Raw genomic sequence first — 22,529 nt, 5'->3', positions numbered from 1 at the left:
TCAACGATACTATTGCTTTATGCAAAGTTAGTTTAACGTACAATGAACATTTATTCATATAAGGTCGGGTCCGAGAGAGTGGCTGGGCAACCCCTTTTAACTGGCTTCTTTGCACAGGGACCAAGTCACCAGCCAGGTCATTTACATGGGACATTCAAGAAGAGGTAAATATGCAACTGCACACAGGCTAAAGAGCAGTACCTGGTCATTCAGGAGACTCGTATACTGCAGTCAATGCCAAAGAAAGCTGAACAGACAATGAACAGATAAAGGGAATACCTGCCAAAGAAAACGAGGAGGAATAAGACAAATAGATATCTGTGTAGTAAATATTTTAATGGGTCTTCTTTATGAGACTTTAATATCAGTCAACTGATATGACCGTCAAATGCATTTCTGTTGGTCGAACAAGTGAGGACCTATGGCTTCTGCTGATGGTTAACTCACTTTAAATGGACCAGCTCTGCAACGAAGAACGTCCATGACACCAGGGTGTAGACTGTCTTACCAGTATAGACTATGGATGGTTATAGACAGCTTTTCCAATTTAACCTTCGTACACACAGATCATTGGCAGAACACTAGGACACAGACTGGGCGCTATATAGCATTATTACGTTTTAGATGGCGACTTCGGACTACTCACGAATCCCAAGAGACGGATGGAGTGTCACTGTGAAAACACCTTGCATTCCATAGATCTGAAGTTACTAAGAGGAAGGCAAATGCTAACCTATGTCACTACTATCAAGAAGACTAGAAAAATAAAAAAAGGTCACAAAAACAGCAAAAAGGAGAATGTCTTATGAAGCAGTTTCTGAGGGCAAGTCTTAAATTAATCAGGTAACCTCAGAATTAAACAAAGTCACTGACTATTGCTAACCTTTATAAAAAAAAAAAAAAGGCTCCAACCATTTTTATGCCAGAACAGCCTGCCATACAAGAGTATGCATAAGATCAAAGCCTTTCTGGCAACAAAGTGGTTAAACGCTACATATGCCTAATTTCCTGTCAGCGTCTGTTCCCATCCTCACTAACCCTTGCGGTCCTAGCTGACAGCTGCCCGACCTGTAAGAGTATAACGATTGCAAAGTGTAAGGATTCAGAAGAACAGGCAAGGAAGCTGGGAGAATCCCCCATCTGCCCAACTCTTGTTTCTGTGCATTCTTGATGTCAGGCTGGGAGGGAGGGCTAGTTCTCCAAGAAAGCCACGTAGTCAGTGAGTCTAGCCAGCTGCTGCTCGTTGGGGATCAGAGAAAGGGGAGCAGAATCTGTGTGGAAAGCAGAACAAACCGTCACCAACCTCCCACTCAAAATGTACACCGTTACCATGCAAACTGCCCTCCCACCACCAGACTTGCAGCATTTTAGGAAATTATAAACAGGACTGCAGGCAAAAAAATTTAATTCATAGCAGAAACAGAGAAAACGGAGTCTTATTTTTAGGAATGGATTCAATTTTGGGGAGGGGGGGGGATGGGGAGGATGTAGCGGATGTAACCTCAATCCCCATGATTGTGAAGCAGTTGCTTTTCTGTAAAATACAGCAGTCTGCCAACATTTCATTAACTACACAGAGCAGGCAGTCAACTGTAAAGTACAGATTTGTAATGATGCTGATTACAGAACATGTAATGTTTTAAAAAGCAAATAACACAACTGTATCAACATTAAAAAATAATTAGTGCAGATCGGAAAAAGCTAATTAAGCCTGGGCTTACAATCTAGGGATCCACTGCAAAGATTTAAAGCCCCCCTCCGGGCATACTCTTCCACCTTACCTCAGAAAGACACAGCTGCACAATAGATGGTACAGATGCTGAGGCACCCATATGGCCATCGAGCAGGTCCTACTTATTAGATCAGACTCATCATATAGCTGCCTCGGCAACTGTACCGCCTAATTTGCAGTGGCGTCTCTATATGGCTAATGTTAGATCAGATGGGAGAGTATACCTGGAGGGACACTCATGAAAAGCTACAATTTCAGACATATAGGGGGTCATTTATGAACCTGAAATATGCCTATATTAGATGTATTTCAGGCGCAGATTGCGGAGCAACAGCTAGTTCTTCTGCCTCACGCCAGGTCTAAGAAAGTAGGTGTGGCGTGGGCAGGGAATGGGGCAGCAGGCCCGTCTCAATTACCATTTTCTACGCCTGTTTCAGGAATAGAAAAAGGTCTAAATGACACCTCGGAAGCTGTCTTACATTGAGAACTGGCACAGGATCCGCCGAAGTTATGAAGAGGCCGGCGCCTCCTCATAACTTCAGCAGAACCACCGCCAGTGCAGGGCTTTATTAAGCCCAGTGTCTAAAATGCCAGTCTTAATAAATGTGCCCCATAGTACATAACATAAGTTAGTGATAACATATCCCACAACTAATATGACCCCGTAAACTGCCACTTACCAGGCTTCTTGGGCATTACTATACGTGTGGCAGAATCAGCTTGCCAACCTTGCTCTACAACACCTGTAATAGGAGACAACAAGATTGTAGGTATCCTCACATTGAAGTCCTAACTAACAACCACAGACTCCACACAAACTTGTTTGCTGGGGCAACTGGGCATTTTAAAGCATTAAAAGGAAAATCAATCAGAGCGTGGTGGCTGTAATAAAGACACAGACACATAGACTGTAGCACAGCACATTCCTAAGACAGCCATGTACATTGTGGATGGGTTCCATTGTGGAAGGGTTCCATTTTATAATCTTTATTCAAACTTAAGCCTTAGGGTAACCATGCCCATTAGATGAACGTCAACAGAATGCACCAATTTGGGCAGGACAGCAAACCCATCTAATGTGTACAGGGTGCCCTGACTCTTAACTGACAACAGATGTCAAGGGAAAGAAAAGCTGGCATATTGAACTTACATTTTATTTTGCTCTCGTTGAAAACAAGCGACATCCAGAGGTGTCTGCCAGCTTACTCCTATCAGGAATGCTTGTAGACACATGCATGTGTATGGCGGAGGGTAGACTGGAAGTATCGCTCATTCAGCCAACAGCCCTACTGTCTAGCCAGCTTTATTGATATAATGACCAAGCTGTGCGATCCCGCATTACATTTTAAAGGAGTTTTCTGACTTCAGCAAAAAACCTTTATTATGTAGAGGAAGTTAATATAAGGCACTTACTAATGTATTGTTATTGTCCATATTGCTTCCTTTGCTGGCTGGATTCATATTTCCATCATATTATACACTTCTGATATCCATGGTTATGACTAGGGATGAGTGGATTGACTTCAGATGAAACATCCGAAGTTGATTCGCATAAAATTTTGTTTCAATACTGTACGGAGTGAGCGCTCCGTACAGTATTAGAATGTATTGGTGCTGATGAGCCGCAGTTGAGACTTTGCATAATAACTTGAGAAATTGATTGATACTGTAAAAAAAAAAAAAAAATTCTACTTGGAACCAAATCCAAGTTCGGGAATTATTATTATTATTTTTTTTTACAGTATCAATTTCTCAAGTTATTATGCAAAGTCTCACCAGACTTCACAAAGTAATAACTTCGGCTTATGGGAGCCAATACATTCTAATACTGTACGAAGCGCTTGCTCCGTACATTATTGAAACAAAGTTTTCTGCGAATCGAATTCGGATGTTTCATCCGAAGTCGATTCACTCATCCCTAGTTACGACCACCCTGCAATCCAGCAGCAGTGGTTATGTTTGCACACTATAGAAAAGAGAACTGGCCTACGCCCATTCTCACAGACCCGAGCACCAGAGAAGCCAGAGCTTTTTCCTACAGTGTGCAAGCACAACCACCACTGCTAGATTGTAGGGTGGTCGTAACCATGGAGATGAGCAGTGTATAATATGATAGAAAAACGAATCCAGCCAGCAATGGAAGCAATATGGATAACAACAATACATTAGTAAATGGCTTGTATTAAGTTCCTCTACATAATAAAGGCTATTTGCTGAAGGGAGGCAACCCCTTTAACTGAATATTATAGCAGTAATAGCAGACATAAGCGGCTACTGCAATACTGTTAAAGGGAACATGTCACCACGAACATTCAGTGCAATCTGCAAGCCGCATAATGAAATACAGCAGGATGTGTGTTTTATCTGTGGAAATTGGAAAGGGGGGCTGAATTAGGCCTAAGATTTCATTTTTAGGCTTCATCACAGTACTGTACACTAAGTGATGTGTTGAAGCGAGTAGATTGCTAAAAGCCTCAGTGTGTGAGCTACAATGAACACTGACACATAGCTTCCTATTTTTGATCCCTTATTAAAAAGGACATAACTAGAGAGTTTGCTGCAACTCACCTTTAACAGCCTCTTCCACAGGAAGTCCAACAAAAGCTGCTAAATCATCTGCAGAAATTGATGTGTAAGCTTGAGATACCAGACCAAATGCACGCCGCCGTGTTGCATCTAACAAATAAAAAATAATAATAAAACCGTATGCAATTCAAAGAAAGAAGATCAACAAAAAAATGTTTAAACCACTTATTACTCACAAATGGCAGCACTTGCATTGCAACTATTTTAAGAGACTGCAGCAATTATCTGTTAGACTTTGTCTCCCTCTGCTGGCAAATGGCAGAAATGTGATATGAAATATTAATGTTCTATCATATGGAATTGAGAAGTCCTGCTTCCATGTCACATGGCCTCCCTTTATCCATTAGCTCCTAAAGGAGTTACCCATGTTTAGAAGATGCCTAATTTAGCAGCCGATTCCTAATCAAGTGAACAGGGCTCGAGTACCAATACCAGAGCAGTCCATGCAAGTTTATTTATTTTTTTGTCTAACCTTAGATAACCACTTTAGGCTATATTCACAGTGTGTATTGTAGTTTTTTTGTGTGACATTTTCATATTTTTTATTAAACTTTTTTTCCCAGATCAATGTTAAAGTATAGCTGTCATTTCATTTTTTTTCAACGTGCGGGACAGTGAGTGTAAGTGTTTTAGTAATAGAGGTCTGGAATGTATTGGATAACACTGAAAGCATTATGCCAGTGTTATCCAATACATTCTTGAACTGCAAGGCCTCATGCACACGGCCGTGCCGTTTTTTGCGGTCCGCAGACCGCCGATCAGCAAAAAACGGAAGCCGCCCGTGTTGCCTTCCGCAATTTGCGGAACGGAACAGGCGCCAGCATCATAAATGCCTATTCTTGTCCGCAAAGCGCGGACAAGAATAGGACATGTTATTTTTTTTAGCAGGGCCGTAGAACGGTGCCACGGATGCGGACAGCACATGGAATGCTGTCCACATCTTTTGCGGCCCCATTGAAGTGAAAAGGTCCGCATCTGAGCTGCCAAAACAGCAGCTCGGATGCGGACCCAAACAACGGTCGTGTGTATGAGGCCTAGGAGTAATATGGCATCATAAATCAATGTAATGCTATGCAATTCTGGCTGTGCTGGGAGGCCAGGACTGGTTCTCTCGCTGACACACCCCGAGAGTCCAATGCGTAGAACTCGCTCGTGTTAAAGGGGCCTATGACAGAGAGATTACAAAAAAAATTATGTGACATGTTTCCCTGCAACATAGTTTACCTGCTGGCAGCAACTCTCCCCACTACTTTCCCAGCAAGTCTCTGGTTAGCACTGGGAATATAGCGGGGAGCAGCAAGGGCTACAGCAACAAAGTACACATACCATCTGGGCTGAACGCTGCAGCCCTGCTCCTCTCTCTTCTGTCTCTTTACTGCTGGGAGGATAGAGAGATAAGCAAGGCTGCACACTTCTATGCTGAAAGCAAGTGCACTATGCTCCTATAGTAGGTCCAGAGGCTGAGACCCTCACCGACTGCCGAAACTAAGAGGCAGAAATGCTCAGCTGTGCTCTTTCATTTCTGCTAAGCTCAACAGCGGTGAGTGAAGCAAGTGGTGTACGGGCTCATGGTAAGTCTATTCGCCCATACACCACTTACTGGGGTTTCTGAGGAGAGCAAACGTGCCTACTATTTTCCTCAACGTGCCTACTAGTATTTCACAGTAGTGTACGGTATTAGGTATAGTAGTACAAAAAGGGGTTGTGCAGTGATTTATACTGATGACTTATCATTGGGATTCAGTAAAATTGTGTTTGAGAGCAGCACCAATGACCTTAAAGATGTACTCCGGAATGCATCAGCTCGTCCCCGACCTCAGATCCATTCGGTCACCAGAAAGGCTTGAGAAAGCATATGCTTGAGAAAGACTGCCATGTAGCCGAAACGTTGCATATTTTTTTTTACTGGTGCTTGTGTGCACCTGCTTTTCATGGACCCACTGTGAAAGCTTTTTTGTATGGAGATGCTGCCGTCCATCTGGATTTTAGCATTGGCATAGGTCATCAATATAAGATCGGAGGAGGTCCAACATCGAGCACCCCCGCTGATCAGCTGCTTGAAGAGGAGGCGGTGCTCCATACGAGCACCACTTCCTGGTCTTCACACTAAGGCTAGGTCTGCGCGACAAAAAGTCGCGCGACAGATAGGGCGCAACAGTTGTCACGCGACATTTTGTTGCACTAATGTCGCGCGACAATTTTTATAATGGCAGTCTATGGTGTCGCACTGCAACATGCGACATGTTGCGACTGCGACGCGACAGTCGCAGAAAAATCCATCTTGAATGGATTTTCTGCGACTGTCGCGTCGCAGTCGCAGCATGTCGCATGTTGCAGTGCGACACCATAGACTGCCATTATAAAAATTGTCGCGCGACATTGGTGCAACAAAATGTCGCGCGACAAATGTCGTCGTGTAGACCTAGCCTAAGGGTCGTCTCCTGTGGAGCGGCGGTGTAGTGTGATTACAAGTACTTGCTCCATTCAAGTGAATAGAGCAAGTACTCATCATAACACTGAACTTCGGAGAAGACAGGCAGTGTAATGAACAGGAAGCCGCACTCGAAAGGAGCACCTCCTCCTCGTCAAACAGCTGATCGGCAGGGTGCCGGGTGTCAGACCCCTGCCGATCTGATATTGATAACCAATCCTGAGGAAAGGTAATCAATATTAATTGCTGCAAAACCCCCTTAAGTACTACTACGCCTAATACTGTACACTACTGTGAAAGACTATGAATACTACAAGATACTAAAATAAATAATATACTCCACAACCCATTTAAGAGTTATGTATAGGTTAAAGTTTGAATTGGATTTGTATTTAAAGTTTTACCATCATCAACAAAGGTTTACATCCTAACAATGCACAGTGACCTTATAGCCCCTTTCACACGGGAGAGTTTTCCGTGCGGGTGCGATGCGTGCGGTGAACGCATTGCACCCGCACTGAATCCTGACCCATTCATTTCTATGGGGCTGTGCACATGAGTGGTGATTTTCACGCATCACTTGTGCGTTGAGTGAAAATCGCAGCATGCTCTATATTGTCCGATTTCCCCGCGACGCAAGCCCCATAGAAGTGAATGGGAAGCGTGAAAATCGCATAGCATCCGCAAGCAAGTACGGATGCGGTGCGATTTTCACGCACGGTTGCTAGGAGACGATCGGGATGGAGACCCGATCATTATTACTTTGCCTTATAACATGGTTATAAGGGAAAATAATAGCATTTTGAATACAGAATGCATAGTAAAACAGCGCTAGAGGGGTTAAAAATTTTTTTAACTCACCTTAGTCCACTTGATCGCGAAGCCGGCATCTCCTTCTGTCTCCTCTGCTGATGAACAGGACCTGGGGTGAGCTGCTGCATTAAATAGAGGTTAAGGACCTTTGATGACGTCACTCCGGTCATCACATGGTACGTCACATGATCTTTTACCATGGTGATTCACCATGGTAAAAGACCATGTGATGACCGGAGTGACGTCATCAAAGGTCCTTAACCTCTATTTAATGCAGCAGCTCACCCCAGGTCCTGTTCATCAGCAGAGGAGACACAAGGAGATTCCGGCTTCGCGATCAAGTGGACTAAGGTGAGTTAAATTATTTTTTATTTTTTTTTAACCCCTCTAGCGCTGTTTTACTATGCATTCTGTATTCAGAATGCTATTATTTTCCCTTATAACCATGTTATAAGGGAAAATAATACAATCTTCGGAACATCAATCCCAAGCCCGAACTTCTGTGAAGAAGTTCGGGTACCAAACATGCGCGATTTTTCTCACGCGAGTGCAACGCATGACAATGTTTTGCACTCGCGCGGAAAAAAAATCGCGCATTTTCCCGCAACGCACCCGCCTCTTATCCGGGCAAAAAAAAATGACGCCCGTGTGAAAGAGGCCTAAGAGTGGAATGCCATCTACTGAATGGCTGAGAGGGTGCACTGCTCTGCACAGTGTCCTAATGGGCAATCTCCAACTAAAACCTTTTCAGTGGGTAGAAGACGCTTTATAGAAGAGCTGTGTTTGGGGAGCTCTTGGCCTATTTATGCACAAGGTCGATCACCTAGCAGTGTATATTTGCTTGAGAAAGACCGATGAAGGTCGAAACGTCGCTTGTACCATGCGGATTTGTGAATAAATCACCATTTGATTTTCCACACTGGCGAGTGCTGCGGATTGTTGCATTTCTCCTAGACGTTGGGACCACTGGCCAGGATACCCATCTGCGTGCACCATTACCTCTAAAAGGTACCTTTAATGTTCTTCCCATTATGGGATCAGTAGTGCTGCCAAAACCTTTTTGTATATCTAGCAGTGTATATGACACCCTCTACTCCTGGGTTTACATGTTCAGGATTTTGTATGCAGTTTTTGAGGCTAGAGACAGAAACTTATTCTAAGCAGAGGGCACATGTAAATGACAGAGTCTTTTCTTCTGGACATCCCATCTGGCTTTGGTTTAAAAAAAAAAAAAAAAAAAAAAAAAAAAAAAAACACACACACACACAAATTTGCCAATTTGCTTCCCCCCCCCACGAACTTCACAAAAAAACTGCCAGAAAAAAAAAAAAAAGTGTGTGAAGTAAGTCCTGAAGCAAAGACCACGGAAAAAAAAAAAAAAAAAAAAAAAAAAAAAAGTCTAGCTATTGAGAACCTTGGCCTCAAGACCATCTGAGGCCAGTTTCAGATGAGCGCTGAGTATCTGTCCGTGCTCTGTATGGTGAACACAGAAGTTTTTAAACAGACCACACACAGGCGGAGTCTGCACGCATTTCATTTCCCCACAATCTCATTCACCTGAATGGGAGAGTCACAGAAAATCTGACCAACAGGGAACATGCAATATTCATTCTGGGTGCTGTCATCTCGAACAGACGTAAACCTGGCCTGTCTGAAAGGGACCTTAGAGATGTACTTCAGCGCAGAGGTCGCAATAACGCCTGTACAAGCGTCATAGATGCCTGTTCAGGCCATTTTACTCCCTAGAAAAAGTCTAAGGCGTACCAATACACTTTAGACTTTTCCCCGCTTTTCATCAGCGTAGGGTGCGCTGTGAACGGCACAGGCAGCGCAGCGATGCTGCCTGTGCCTGCAATAACCAATAACAAGGCTCCTTATTGGTTGGTTCGGGCGGGCACCAGAGCGATACAGCGCCCTGCAGCAGGGGAAGCTGGAAGGAGGAGGGGCTGGCTCCTGGGGGCTGCGGAAGCAAGCAGTGCCGGGCGTGTTGCGCAAGGACCCCTAGAAGCATGGTGGCGGATGAGCTGAAGACTACAGCCAGGGAGCAATGAGTAGTATGACAGCGCAGTCATAAAACCACTTTTACTCTTCTACCCTACAACCTGAACCAGTAGGTTTTGTGACAAGACGCAGAGTGGGGGATTTCTATTAATAACCCCCTGAAAGCCAAATTCCATTAGTTCTGGATTTACCTGGGGTTCAGTGGAGTTGACACTGTGCTATGCCTGGACCCGATAATCGTAGTCACACCTAGCAGTGGAGATGTGGGCAGTTGTTCTCGAGGCAGGGAGACACGAGGAGAGGCTCTGGCAGATCTGTGGTTGCGCAGGACGACAGGACAACAACCCCCACAGAGCAGATTCTCTTCCTCATTCTCCATGATGCTGCAGCTCTCTAAATAATGGACAAATATAGTAGAAGAGTCTCCAGCCTGGAGCAGTCACTGCACCAAGGCGTTACTTACCAAGTCCAAGGCTTCTCTGCTCGGCCAGAGGGTCCATGCACAGACTCTACGCAAACGTATCCATCATCCCACTGAGTCAATGGTAAAAATTCATGCTGCCCCAACTGGTTACACCAACTCTCCCGTCACACAGAAGGGTCCTGAGCACACGTACAAGGGTCTTCTTGATGGGGCAGTCCCTCTAGTTCTTACTATTAAAGCTGCAGGCCGGCACTGTCCTAGCAGCAGATCCTGCCCTGTGCATTACTCACATACACCAATCACCGAGCAAAGAAACACACCCAGTGCAGCACACGCCATGGCCACCGCATTATCACATGTAGCCAGGATCCAGCTCAGTCATGTCTGCAGCTCTGAAGGAATGATGGTGGTTGCAGTTCCCCTTCATAAATACCCACCTCTTAAGCCCCGTTCACATCACTGCTATTTATTTCTGTTGTTCTGCTCATCTAACGGAGCAGAACAACGAAAATAACGAAAGTGCTGGATCGGGTACATAAGGGTGAGTTTTTGTCATGTGTTCAATGTACACAAAAAACTTATACATTAACGGACGCCTCAGACAGATGCCGTACTGGGGCATCCGTCACCATGGAGTTCCATTGCAAAAAAATTAATAAAAATATGCTTAGTGTACCACGTTTTTCCATCCTGCAAAGTCCAGCAAAATAACGTATAGGCTGAAGTATTTTTTTTTTTTTTTTTACACAGTGAAACTCTATGGTGACGGATGCCACAGTATGGCATCTGTTAACATATAATCTGCAACAGAGGCTCCAAACACAGATGTGGGCAAGTGCAGGCCTACGTATATTTGAATTACCGCAACTTTCATACTCCTGCTCGGGTAAAAATACTCTTCAAAAATGGTCAGAGGAGTATTTTTACTCTTCCGGAAAAAATGTCGTGCGACCTCTGCTTCAGCGTCCACTGTAAACCAGAGACGCCCAGCATCTGTGCCCAATCTCACTAAAGAACTGAAAGTAAATCTCTGCAGCAATTATTCAAAATCGAGTAATTATCTAGAAGAGCAAAAATTTTAATCCAAAAAGGCCTATAGCTCTGGAATAAAATACCTGGATTAAAGTTTCCTTACCTCGCACAGCCTCCATGATTGGCTGGATGTTTTCAGACCACTGATGGGCAGCTATTGAAGAATAGATTCCAGGGAAATCTCTCTGCCAGATCTTCTGTCCTACCTCCCAGATCCAACCAATCTCCGGACTGGACTAAGAGGAGGAAAAATGGTCATATCTCAATATCTCAGGGAAATATTAAGAAAGGTAACCTCAGAACAGTCTAAAGATCTGAAGTGCAACCACAATACAGGAGCTGTCTACAATCACAGGTACTGTACACAGTCAATCACAGGCGTTCAAGTAATAACATTAAACTTGAAAATTTAACCCCTTAAAGACCAGGCAAAGCAATTTATATTTTTCATCTTCGCATTCTGAGTGCCACAACCTTCATTTTCCCCTCAACTTAGCCCTCCTGTATGACTGCTTGTTTTATGCGGGATGAGTTGTATTTTTTTTTCTTTATGGGATACATATAATTTACTGGGAAATTAGATTTGGTATGTTATTTTACCTATTTGGCCTTGCCAGAGGCAGAGCCTAACAGGTTTTCTGTTGTCATTACACGGACAGGTATAATGCAGTACAATACAGAAATATTGCAGTGTATTTTACAAACAGGCTCATGTATGTATTGTACTGCATTATACCTGTCCGTGTAACACCAACAGAAAACCTGTTAGGCTCTGCCTCCGGCATGGCCTAATCAGTAAAGTAACATGACAGACCTGAGAGCCAATGTTAGGCCTCCAGCCACCATTATAACTCATCAGCACCTAGTGGTCATAATGAGGGAGCCATCTGTCTCTGTCTAACCTCTTAGATGCTGTTTTCGCTACTGAGAATGAAAATGTATGTGCTGGAAAAATTCGACTGCCACATATACAGCAGAAATCTGAGGTTGACTCTTTGATATCTGCCATAGATCTGAACAACTGCTGTGGGTCCACTATTGGATTAGTGTCATTCAATCGGGCTTGTCCGGGGGTGGCTAATCCGCCATAGTTTCCGAGAGAATAGCAGTGTGGATTCCCATTGCAAACATTGGGCAGTTCAGGCCAAACTCCAGGTGAAAATGCCCTTAAGGGTTTAAATTATGGGATTAGGTTGTCAGCTGTATGTAAAGGTGTCGTCACACACAGAAGTGGATTGGAAAGGAATAAGAAATATAAAGAAAGGGCTTCTACTACTTCCTTCTTCCTGTTGGATCCCCTTTGGCTTTGGCTCAAAGAACCCCATCATGAACTGCCACAAACAGGTGTGTGTGACACCACCCTAATAGTTAACGCCCACAGCAGCTCCTGAACCATATATACGCAATGTAACTGTGCGGATAATAACTCAAAATCTCAATGTACATTTACTTCCTATTGCAGGAAGAGGTTGAACTGAAGCAATTTAAAATATGTATTATAGATGGTAAATATGTAAAGGAGAATATCGTGGCTGCGCTCACCTGTGTACGCCACAATAGGAGGCACGGACAGAGCTGGGAACTCAACACTTCTAAATTGCAAAAACAGGAAGGGAAAACAGCTTTCAAATAAAGTGAATAGGGATCGAACCACAAAGATCCGAAACGCATATACGCTGTGTTTGTACAATGGATTTTAACCTGCACTAATGTACTTGGAAGCTGGATTCCCTTCCTGTTTTTTGCAATTTATAGATAGGGGGATAAAACTGCAGCTTGTACAGGTGAATGCTGCTACTGCAGGACTTTCGGGAAGAAAAAGTGGGTAAAATAAAACTTACTGATTTGGCAGCGGTCGGGATTCTTTTCCATAAATAGCGAGCATTATTCCTGAAAAATAAATTATAGAAACTGTTAAAGAAGCACTAAGCCTAACATAACATTTATACAAGTGCAAAAGACCTTCTTAGGCCTCTTTCACACGAGTGATACGGTCAGGATCTGTTCAGGGAAAAACTGATGGTTTTGCACACAAGTTCACTCAGTTTTTCCGCGATTGTTTTCAGCGTGTGTTTTTCCCATCCAGATTGCATATGTTTTTCAGGCATGTGAAGAAACCCTGAAGAATAACAATCTACATCTCCTAGTAACCATCAGTGAAAAACATTATGCTTCCGGATACCTTCAGTTTTTTAACTTAAGACTCAGTTACAGCTATAGAGCCAGAGCTGTAGGAAAAAGGCACAATATAGAAAATGCGATTTTTCCTGAATGTAAACGTGATGCGATCATGTACACAGACCCACTGAAATGAATGGATCAGGATTCAGTCCAGATGCTATGTGTTCCCTAAATAAATTGCATCTGGATGGAAAATACGTTCATGTGAAAAGGCCCTTATATTACACACATAAAACTAACTAGACATCAGGGATGATTGACTTACAGTTGTATGGGAGCCACAAAAATAGCTGGCTGCCGTTTACCTATCAAAACTAAGCATGGCTGATTTTAGTGTGTTTTAAGCTGCAGCACACACCTCCTGAGAAAGGCATTGCCCCCCCCCCCGGAATGAAATAAATCCAGCATAATAACTGGAGAAATTAATGGGGGAGCTTTGGATCCATGTGAGGTACAAAGCTGGTTCTAGCTTTGTTAGAAAGAAATTCTCATGTACTATATGATGTCCGGTTTTCATTTTTAACATGCATCATGGGATAACTCCTTTAAATAAATAAACTCAGAACACGGTGCCATGTAAAAACGCCATAGGATAGGGGACATGTGTCTTGATTGTTGGGAAAATGAACCCTGGGAACCCCGGCGATCATGTAAACTGAGCTCCTTGAAGCCCTGATGAGAAAGGAGCAATGGTCACAACACTGCACCACGGCTCCATTCCCATAAGGCATTTCGGGACATCCATATGATTGTTGATAAGTTGAAATAGAAAACAAAAACTGATAAGGTTTCTTAAAGCTGGCCCCCCATGCGATCAACGGTAATGTGCTTCACACTGTGCTCACTGAAGTCAATGGTCTGTCCATGTAATGTACAGATGTGCATTGCTTGTAGCTGCTCCACTAACCTTTTAGAATTCCCTAACAGTATAAAATATTAGCCCTTCATTAGGCTGACAGCTACTTCCCCCAAGCCCCCATACACATGCACTCTTGGTTTGGACAGGTGTGCATGTGTTCTTATTGGGTAGAGGGTAATAAGCTGTTGCCAGACACCTTATGGTGGCTTATTTCCTGCGGTAAGGTAAGGCATAGTGAAATTCTATGTTCTAAACCTTCTTTCCCAGTACTTCATCTGTCGGGAGAGAGTTGAATCGAACCAAACGCCTAAAATTGTTACCTGGTAGTGCCACTGGCAGACGTTATGGGGGACACTTAAAGGAATTTTCTTTGCCAATCTTGATCTCCCCTGCACAATTGGGGCAGACCCCACCATAGATTAGGCTCATTCTTCAGCAGGCTGTGCGCCAAACTGAGATCAGCTGTGAGAAGTATTAGATCTTATACAACAAACAGGAGCCCTTCTGGCAATGTCCCGCTAGTAACTGTGAGTAATTCGACACAAAAAAAATCCTCGATGCAAATTTTTCCCCCCTTTGGACAGCTGGTGGCCCTGGTTTTAATTCGTTTTTTATTAGAGTACTCAATTAATCGTTTGATTAATCAATAGAATACTTAATTACAAAAAATAGTCGATAGCTGCAGCCCCACTCCCACCCATCACTCATATCACTTAAAGGTGTTCTCCGGGCTCTCCTCTATGAATGATGATCTATCCTCAGGATAGATCATAAATATCAGATCTGCGGGGATAGCACACATGGCACCCCTGCCGATCAGCTGTAGGAGGAGACAGCACATGCAGTGCGCATGTACCATCTCCCTTCCGTCTTCCTGCTCACCGCTGCTGTCTATGGCAAAGTCCATAGAGAGCAGCAGCAGACAGGAGGAGAGAAGGGAGATGGTACATGCGCACTGCATGTGCTGTGTCCTCATACAGCTAATCGGCAGTGTCGGACCCAACCTGAGGATAAATCATCAATATAGGAGAGCCCGGAGAACCCCTTTAACTAGATAGATAGATAAAAAATATATAAAATTACTTACATGTCATTGTGCAACAGGTATAGGACTAAAAGCTGACTGTATACTTGGGGAGTAGAGACACCTCCTGGGGCCTAAATAAAGACATGGAGTTAGTAATTGTTCTTCCCATAAAGTAGCCAGCTTACAGGATTTACTACTACATAGCAGAGCGCACACTACATGCAGCGCCTTAGTACACTGCAATGTTCCTAGTCCCCAAATCAGAAAGACGTCATCTCTGTGGACGAAGAACGCGCTCACAAAGTGGTTATGCCGACCAAAGCGACCACTGTGCCATGAAGACGCAAGAGTCTGAATCTGATTGGTTGTTATTAGAACAGGATTCATTCATTACACCCACTTTCCTTATTCCTTTTTATCTTCAGCATTTGTGCCATAGATGTCCCACTGGATGCACACAGGGATAAGCGCTATTCAGTGGGGCTACGCTATGGCAGACCGCCTAATAAGAATGGAAACGCTCATTCTTTTTGTAGATCCTTAGTATCAGTGGAGTAGACAGAAATCCATGCAGAAGGTCTCTGCTACATGTGGCCTGGTAATGTATTTAGACTAGGGATCGACCGATATGGATTTTTTAGAGCCGATACCGATAACCTGTGAACTTTCAAGTCGATAGCCGATAACTTATACCGATATTCTGTGAATTTTCATTTTCACCCCATAGATGATTTGTTTTATTTATATTTTAAAAGTTTGGACTTTTCAGACGTGGCAATATGCAATATGTTTATTTAGTTATTGTTTATATATGTTATATGTAAAATTGGGAAAGGGGGTGATTTATACTTAATATTTTTTTTTACTTTTTATTTAACCCCTTAAGGACACAGGGCGTACATGTACGCCCTGTGCATTTTCGATCACTGCCGTGCGGCTGGCAGTGATCGGAACCCGGTGCCTGCTCAAATCATTGAGTAGGCACCTAGGCTAAATGCGCGGGGGGGTCCCGTGACCCCCCCCATGTCGGCGATCGCGGCAAACCGCAGGTCAATTCAGACCTGCGGTTTGCTGCGATTTCTGCAGTTTCTGATCCCCGCGGTCCCTGACCGCGGGGATCAGAAACTTTAGTATTCCTAAAGTGCATCTGTATCCCCCCCCCTGCACCCCTTAGTGATTTTTGCCCGGTGGGAGGTGCAGGGGGAGGGTTGCGGGCGGTGCAGGCGGTGCGGGAGGCGGGCGGTGCGGTAGGCGGGATCGCGATCCCCCGCCCGCCTCCCATTGCGTAATCGTTGGCGTCTAGTGGGTTATACCAGGGTGCCAGCACATTGCTGGCACCCTGGTATAAACGGCTGACATCGGTGATGCGATGTCAGCCGTTTAACCCTTTCCATACAGCGGTCCGTACGGACCGCTGTATGGAAAAGGTTAACAGCTCAGGGAGCTCCCTCCCTCTCCCATCGGAGGGCTGCTGTGCCTTTGCAGCCCCTCCGAATGGAGAGGGAGAGAGCTTCCAGGCAGCCCCCCCAAGCCCCGTCCTTACCCTTCCCCGTCTGCGCAGTTCTGGCCACTACTGAGCAGACGGGGAAGGTTCCCATGGCAACAGGACGCCTTCTCAGGCATCCTGCTGTCCATGGTGCTGAACAGATCTGTGCTGAAAGGCATAGATCTGTTCAGACAAAGTGTAAAATACAGTATAGTACTATATATTGTACTGTACTGTATTATGCAGACATCAGACCCACTGGATCTTCAAGAACCAAGTGGGTCTGGGTCAAAAAAAAGTGAAAAAAGTGAAAAATAAAGTAAAAATCAAAAAACACATTTATCACTGATTAAAAATGAAAAAAATAAAATTCCCTACACATGTTTGGTATCGCCGCGTCCGTAACGACCTGATCTATAAAACGGTAATGTTACTTTACCCGAACGGTGAACGCCATAAAAATAAAAAATTAAAAACTATGATGAAATTGGAATTTTGCCCACCTTACTTCCCAAAAAAGGTAATAAAAGTGATCAAAAAAGTCGCATCTATGCCAAAATTGTAACAATCAAACCGTTATCTCATCCCGCAAAAATCATACCCTACCCAAGATAATCGCCCAAAAACTGAAAAAGTTATGGCTCTTACACTATGGAAACACTAAAACATGATTTCTTTTGTTTCAAAAATGAAATCATTGTGTAAAACTTACATAAATAAAAAAAAGTATACATATTAGGTATCGCCGCGTCCGTATTCACCGGCTCTATAAAAATATCACATGACCTAACCCCTCAGATGACCACTGTAAAAAAATAAAAATAAAAACGGTGTAAAAAAAAGCCATTTTTTGTCATCTTCCGTCACAAAAAGTATAATAGCAAGCAATCAAAAAGTCATGTGCACCCCAAAATAGTGCCAATCAAACCGTCATCTCATCCCACAAAAAATGAGACCCTACTTAAGATAATCGCCCAAAAATTTAAAAAACTATGGCTCTTAGACTATGGAGACACTAAAACATTTTTTTTGTTTTAAAAATGAAATTATTGTGTAAAACGTACATAAATAAAAAAAATTGTATACATATTGGGTATCACCGCGTCCGTGACAACCTGCTCTATAAAATTACCACATGATCTAACCTGTCAGATGAATGGTGTAAATAACAAAAAAAAAAAAAACGGTGCCAAAAAAGCAATTTCTTGTTACCTTGCCGCACAAAAAGTGTAATATAGAGCAACAAAAAATTATATGTACCCTAAACTTGTACCAACAAAACTGCCACCCTATCCCGTAGTTTCTAAAATGGGGTCACTTTTTTGGAGTTTCTACTCTAGGGGTGCATCAGGGGGGCTTCAAATGGGACATGGTGTCAAAAAAACCAGTCCAGCAAAATCTGCCTTCCAAAAACCATATGGCATTCCTTTCCTTCTGCGCCCTGCCGTGTGACCGTACAGCGGTTTACGACCACATATGAGGTGTTTCTGTAAACTACAGAATCAGGGCCAGAAATAATTAGTTTTGTTTGGCTGTTAACCCTTGCTTTGTAACTGGAAAAAAAATATTAAAATGGAAAATCTGCCAAAAAAGTGAAATTTTGAAATTGTATCTCTATTTTCCATTAAATCTTGTGCAACACCTAAAGGGTTAAAGTTTGTAAAATCAGTTTTGAATACCTTGAGGGGTGTAGTTTCTTAGATGGGGTCACTTTTATGGAGTTTCTACTCTAGGGGTGCATCAGGGGGCTTCAAATGGGACATGGTGTCAAAAAACCAGTCCAGCAAAATCTGGCTTCCAAAAACCATCCGGCGCACCTTTCACTCTACGCCCCGCTGTGTGGCCGTACAGTAGTTTACGGCCACATATGGGGTGTTTCTGTAAACGGCAGAGTCAGGGCAATAAAGATACAGTCTTGTTTGGCTGTTAACCCTTGCTTTGTTAGTGGAAAAAATGGGTTAAAATGGAAAATTAGGCAATAAAATGAAATTCTCAAATTTCATCCCCATTTGCCAATAACTCTTGTGCAACACCTAAAGGGTTAACAAAGTTTGTAAAATCAGTTTTGAATACCTTGAGGGGTGTAGTTTATAGAATGGGGTCATTTTTGGGTGGTTTCTATTATGTAAGCCTCGCAAAGTGACTTCAGAGCTGTAGTGGTCCCTAAAAATTGGGCTTTTGTAAATTTCTGAAAAATTTCAAGATTTGCTTCTAAACTTCTAAGCCTTGTAACATCCCCAAAAAATAAAATATCATTCCCAAAATAATTCAAACATGAAGTAGACATATGGGGAATGTTAAGTCATCACAATTTTTGGGGGTATTACTATGTATTACAGAAGTAGAGAAACTGAAACTTTGAAATTTGCTAATTTTTCCCAATTTTTGGTAAATTTGACTTTTTTTTATGCAAAAAAAAATATTTTTTTTAACTTTATTTTACCAGTGTCATGAAGTACAATATGTGACGAAAAAACAATCTCAGAATGGCCTGGATAAGTCAAAGCGTTTTAAAGTTATCAGCACTTAAAGTGACACTGGTCAGATTTTCAAAAAATGGCCTGGTCCTAAGGTGTAAAAAGGCTGTGTCCCTAAGGGGTTAATAACCATTTCCCCCCCTTAGGGGCTAGAACCTGGGATCTTTTTATCCCTTGTCCTATTCACCCTAGTAGAGCTCTATTAACCTGAGGGGTTAACTGCCGCTGATCGCAGCTCCCTGTCATATAGGCTGGGCACCGCCTCCTGCATTTGTATTAGTCATTATCATTGGTGGCAAAGTGCGCCCGCCCTCCTCCTCCCGTCTCTCCTCATTGGCGGAAGAGGGGGACTCCTCCGCCCCTGTGCTGCTGAGGGAACATGGAGCGCTGACAGCAGCGCGCTCATGTTCTGTGATAGCGCGCTGGACGCATTATCGGCACGCATTATCGGCAAGGTTAGATGCCTATACCTATAACTTTAAAATCATGAATAACGGCCGATAATATCGGTAACTCTGATAATCAGTATATTCCTAATTCAGACACAAACTCCATGGCTTTTAGGGCAAGGTTTCTCAACTCCGGTCCTCGGGACCCACCTACCGGTCATGTTTTCAGGATTTCCCTAGTATTGAACAGGTGACATATTTAGTGTCCATGCATCAGGACTTACCACAGGTATTCATTCTGTGGGATATTCTCAAATCCTGACCGGTAGGTGGGACCCGAGGACCGGAGTTGAGAAACCCTGCTGGACAGTGCACTGCCGTGTGCAAAAGAGCTAGGACGTTTTTTGACTTTTCTGCTCCATAATGGGAGATGCCAAGGGGTCGTGCACCCCTTCCCCCTCTTAGCCAGACATGCAAAGGGAAGCATACTTACCTGCTACCCGATGCCGACTCCCTGCTCCTTCTCTCCCCGACCTACACTGCTCTGCTCTCGGGATGTTAACTTCCGTTTTGACACGGCTGCAGCCATAGGGGGGTCATTTATCAAACTGGTGTAAAGTAGAACTGGCTTAGTTGCCCATAGCAACCAGATTCCTTCTTTCATTTTTCCAAAGGAGCTGTCCAAAATGAAAAGGTGGAATCTGATTGGTTGCTATGGGTAACTAAGCCAGTTCTACTTTTCACCACTTTGATAAATGACCTCCATAGTGTTCACCTGCTTCCCCTGTATCACGTCAAATGGTCACATGATGCAAGGGATCATTTCACCTGAGCAACCAGCGATGGGCTGCAGTGACATCAAAACAAAAGTTTATATCCTGGGAGCGCAGTGGAGAGCCAGAACCGGGAAGTTAGGTCAGTATAACAACCCCCTCCCCCCAAAGGTGGGATTTTGCACATTCCACAACAGAGGCCCCCCTGGTTTCTGCCACAGAACAGCTCACGGTTTAGCCTGCCGCAGCTTCCAGTGGGGTCTGTCTAGACGCTGCGCCTGCCTGCGGGCACAGTACACTGGACAGGGAACCTGAATGAAACGCTGGGTGACTTTTATTGGAGCTGCAGGTTACTTAGGATCAGACCCAATACTTATGGCATGCAGCTGCCCCCGGATAACTGCCTTGTAAGAAGAACGCTGGCAATCAGCTGAGGGAGGGGGACAATGGGGTCCCCTCATTAGTCACGTGACAAATCTGATGCTTCCACGGTTTCAATAGGGGTCTCTGTTACCAGTTTATGCTGAACTGCACACAACCAGTCACAGGAGCACCTACCTCAGTGGTACACTTACCACACAGGCTCCAGTATCACCGAAATCAATATATGTTTTTACCCTCTGCCCTTACAAGTCCCGGAGACCGGCCAGTCAGAAGCCTAGTGACTTCCAGCAGCCTTGTGTTCAATGTACAGGGGGTCCCTGAACCAGGAAGTCAATGCAGACATGTGCTAGTGCTTAGACGAGCGCTCAGTAACTGCAGAAAGCGGGGAACTCCTTTACAAAGCAGTAAGCTCTCAGGGACTAGATCATGCGGGCGGAGGGATACAAGCTGCTCTTATATCTGGCACGTTCAGTATCCGACGCTTATCATGTGGTGCTCCTCAGCCACCCTGTGCAGGAGAGCGCGGCGTGCCCGGCGCATGGTGTCAGGTACTGACAGACGTCGCCCACCTCCAGCTCTTGCTCCTCGCACTGCTCTAGAAGCCTCTGGAAGGAGACCGGATTATCCGCCATCACTGCAACTGGCATCTTCCCTGCGGGCCCCCAGGGCCTCAGCACTACACCACCAACGCGCGTCTTCCGCTTCCGGGTTAGGGCACGTCACGACTCTCTGCCGCGGATTGGCTGGAAGAAAGCAGCACCTGATTGGCAGAGAAGCTGGAACGCAACACGTGATCCCATTAACCGCGCCCCTCTCATAATTATATAAGGGAGATTTATTAAAACTGGTGTAAAGGAGAACAGTTTTAGTTGCCCATAGCAACCAATCAGATTCCACCTTTTATTTTTCAGAGCTCCTTTGGAAAATGAAAAGTGAAATGTGATTGGTTGCTATGAGCAACTAAACCAGTTCTACTTTACACCAGTGTTGATAAATCTTCCTCTACTGTCCACACAGTAACATATAGATAGAACCTACCAAAAAAATGATGATGTAGCATACCTCCCAACTTTTGAAAAGAAGGAAGAGGGACACTATGTGTAGTGCGCGAATGAGGGTGTGTGGCTTAACACAGGGTGTTAAAGGGATTCTGTCATCTCGTTTTACCCTATAGAGCTGCGGACATGCACAGCTAGATCTCCGCTAGCATGTCCGCAATATACCTGTCCTGGGCTCCAAGAATGTTAGTACAGCCCCTCGGGCTCCTTACAAGGCTCATTTACATATCTATAAAATCATTTTTTAAACACAATAAAAGCACACAGCCCTATAGGACCGGTATATTGCGGACATGCTAGCGGAGATCTAGCTGTGCATGTCCGCAGTTCTATAGGCTAAAACGAGGTGACAGAATCCCTTTAAGTCGTTGTCATACTGTGGCTCCCAATAATATTAAAGCCCCTAGTAATAGTAATGCCCCCATTAGTGTGTCCCAGAGTTAATGCCCCCCCCCCCAGTAAGAGTAATGGCCCCATTAGTGCACCCCAAAATAAATAATGTCCCCATTAGAGCCCTCCAGTTAGAATAATGCCCCCATTAGCGCCTCTAGTGAGAATAATGCCCCCATTAGCGCCCCCCAGTAAGAATAATGCCACCATTAGTGCCCCCAGTAAGAGCATACCTCCCAACTTTTGAAAAGAAGGAAGAGGGACCGATTTTTTACTCACTAGGCCACGACTCTAACTCTGCCCAAAACATAACTAAACACCTAATCCTACCCAGTCGCCTAAATGCCCCCAAATACTAATTATTCCCCCTTTATGCCACAATCCTGTAGTTATGTGAGCATTCTGCCCCCCCCCCCACAGAAATATGCCCAGCTGTGCCCCCTCAGAGAAATATGCCCAGCTGTGCCCCCACAGAGAAATATGCCC

At 44.1% G+C, this 22,529-nt stretch overlaps 1 protein-coding gene across 1 annotated transcript; it reads right to left on the bottom strand.

Annotated features, from left to right (window-relative positions):
• Positions 1-317: 317 nt before the first annotated feature.
• Positions 318-21,322, bottom strand: COPS8 (COP9 signalosome subunit 8). The gene is made up of 7 exons (XM_044304322.1): positions 21,165-21,322; positions 15,147-15,217; positions 12,861-12,909; positions 11,123-11,255; positions 4,301-4,408; positions 2,413-2,475; positions 318-1,271 (listed from the first exon to the last, which is right to left on the bottom strand). Exons 1-7 carry the CDS (start codon positions 21,240-21,242, stop codon positions 1,192-1,194), a joined length of 582 nt encoding a protein of 193 aa, XP_044160257.1. The 5' UTR covers positions 21,243-21,322; the 3' UTR covers positions 318-1,191.
• Positions 21,323-22,529: the final 1,207 nt, after the last annotated feature.

This window comes from Bufo gargarizans, chromosome 8, assembly GCF_014858855.1.
Source record: "Bufo gargarizans isolate SCDJY-AF-19 chromosome 8, ASM1485885v1, whole genome shotgun sequence".
In the NCBI taxonomy this organism is placed as follows: Eukaryota; Metazoa; Chordata; class Amphibia; order Anura; family Bufonidae; genus Bufo; species Bufo gargarizans.
This window is presented reverse-complemented; position numbering and strand designations above follow the sequence as displayed.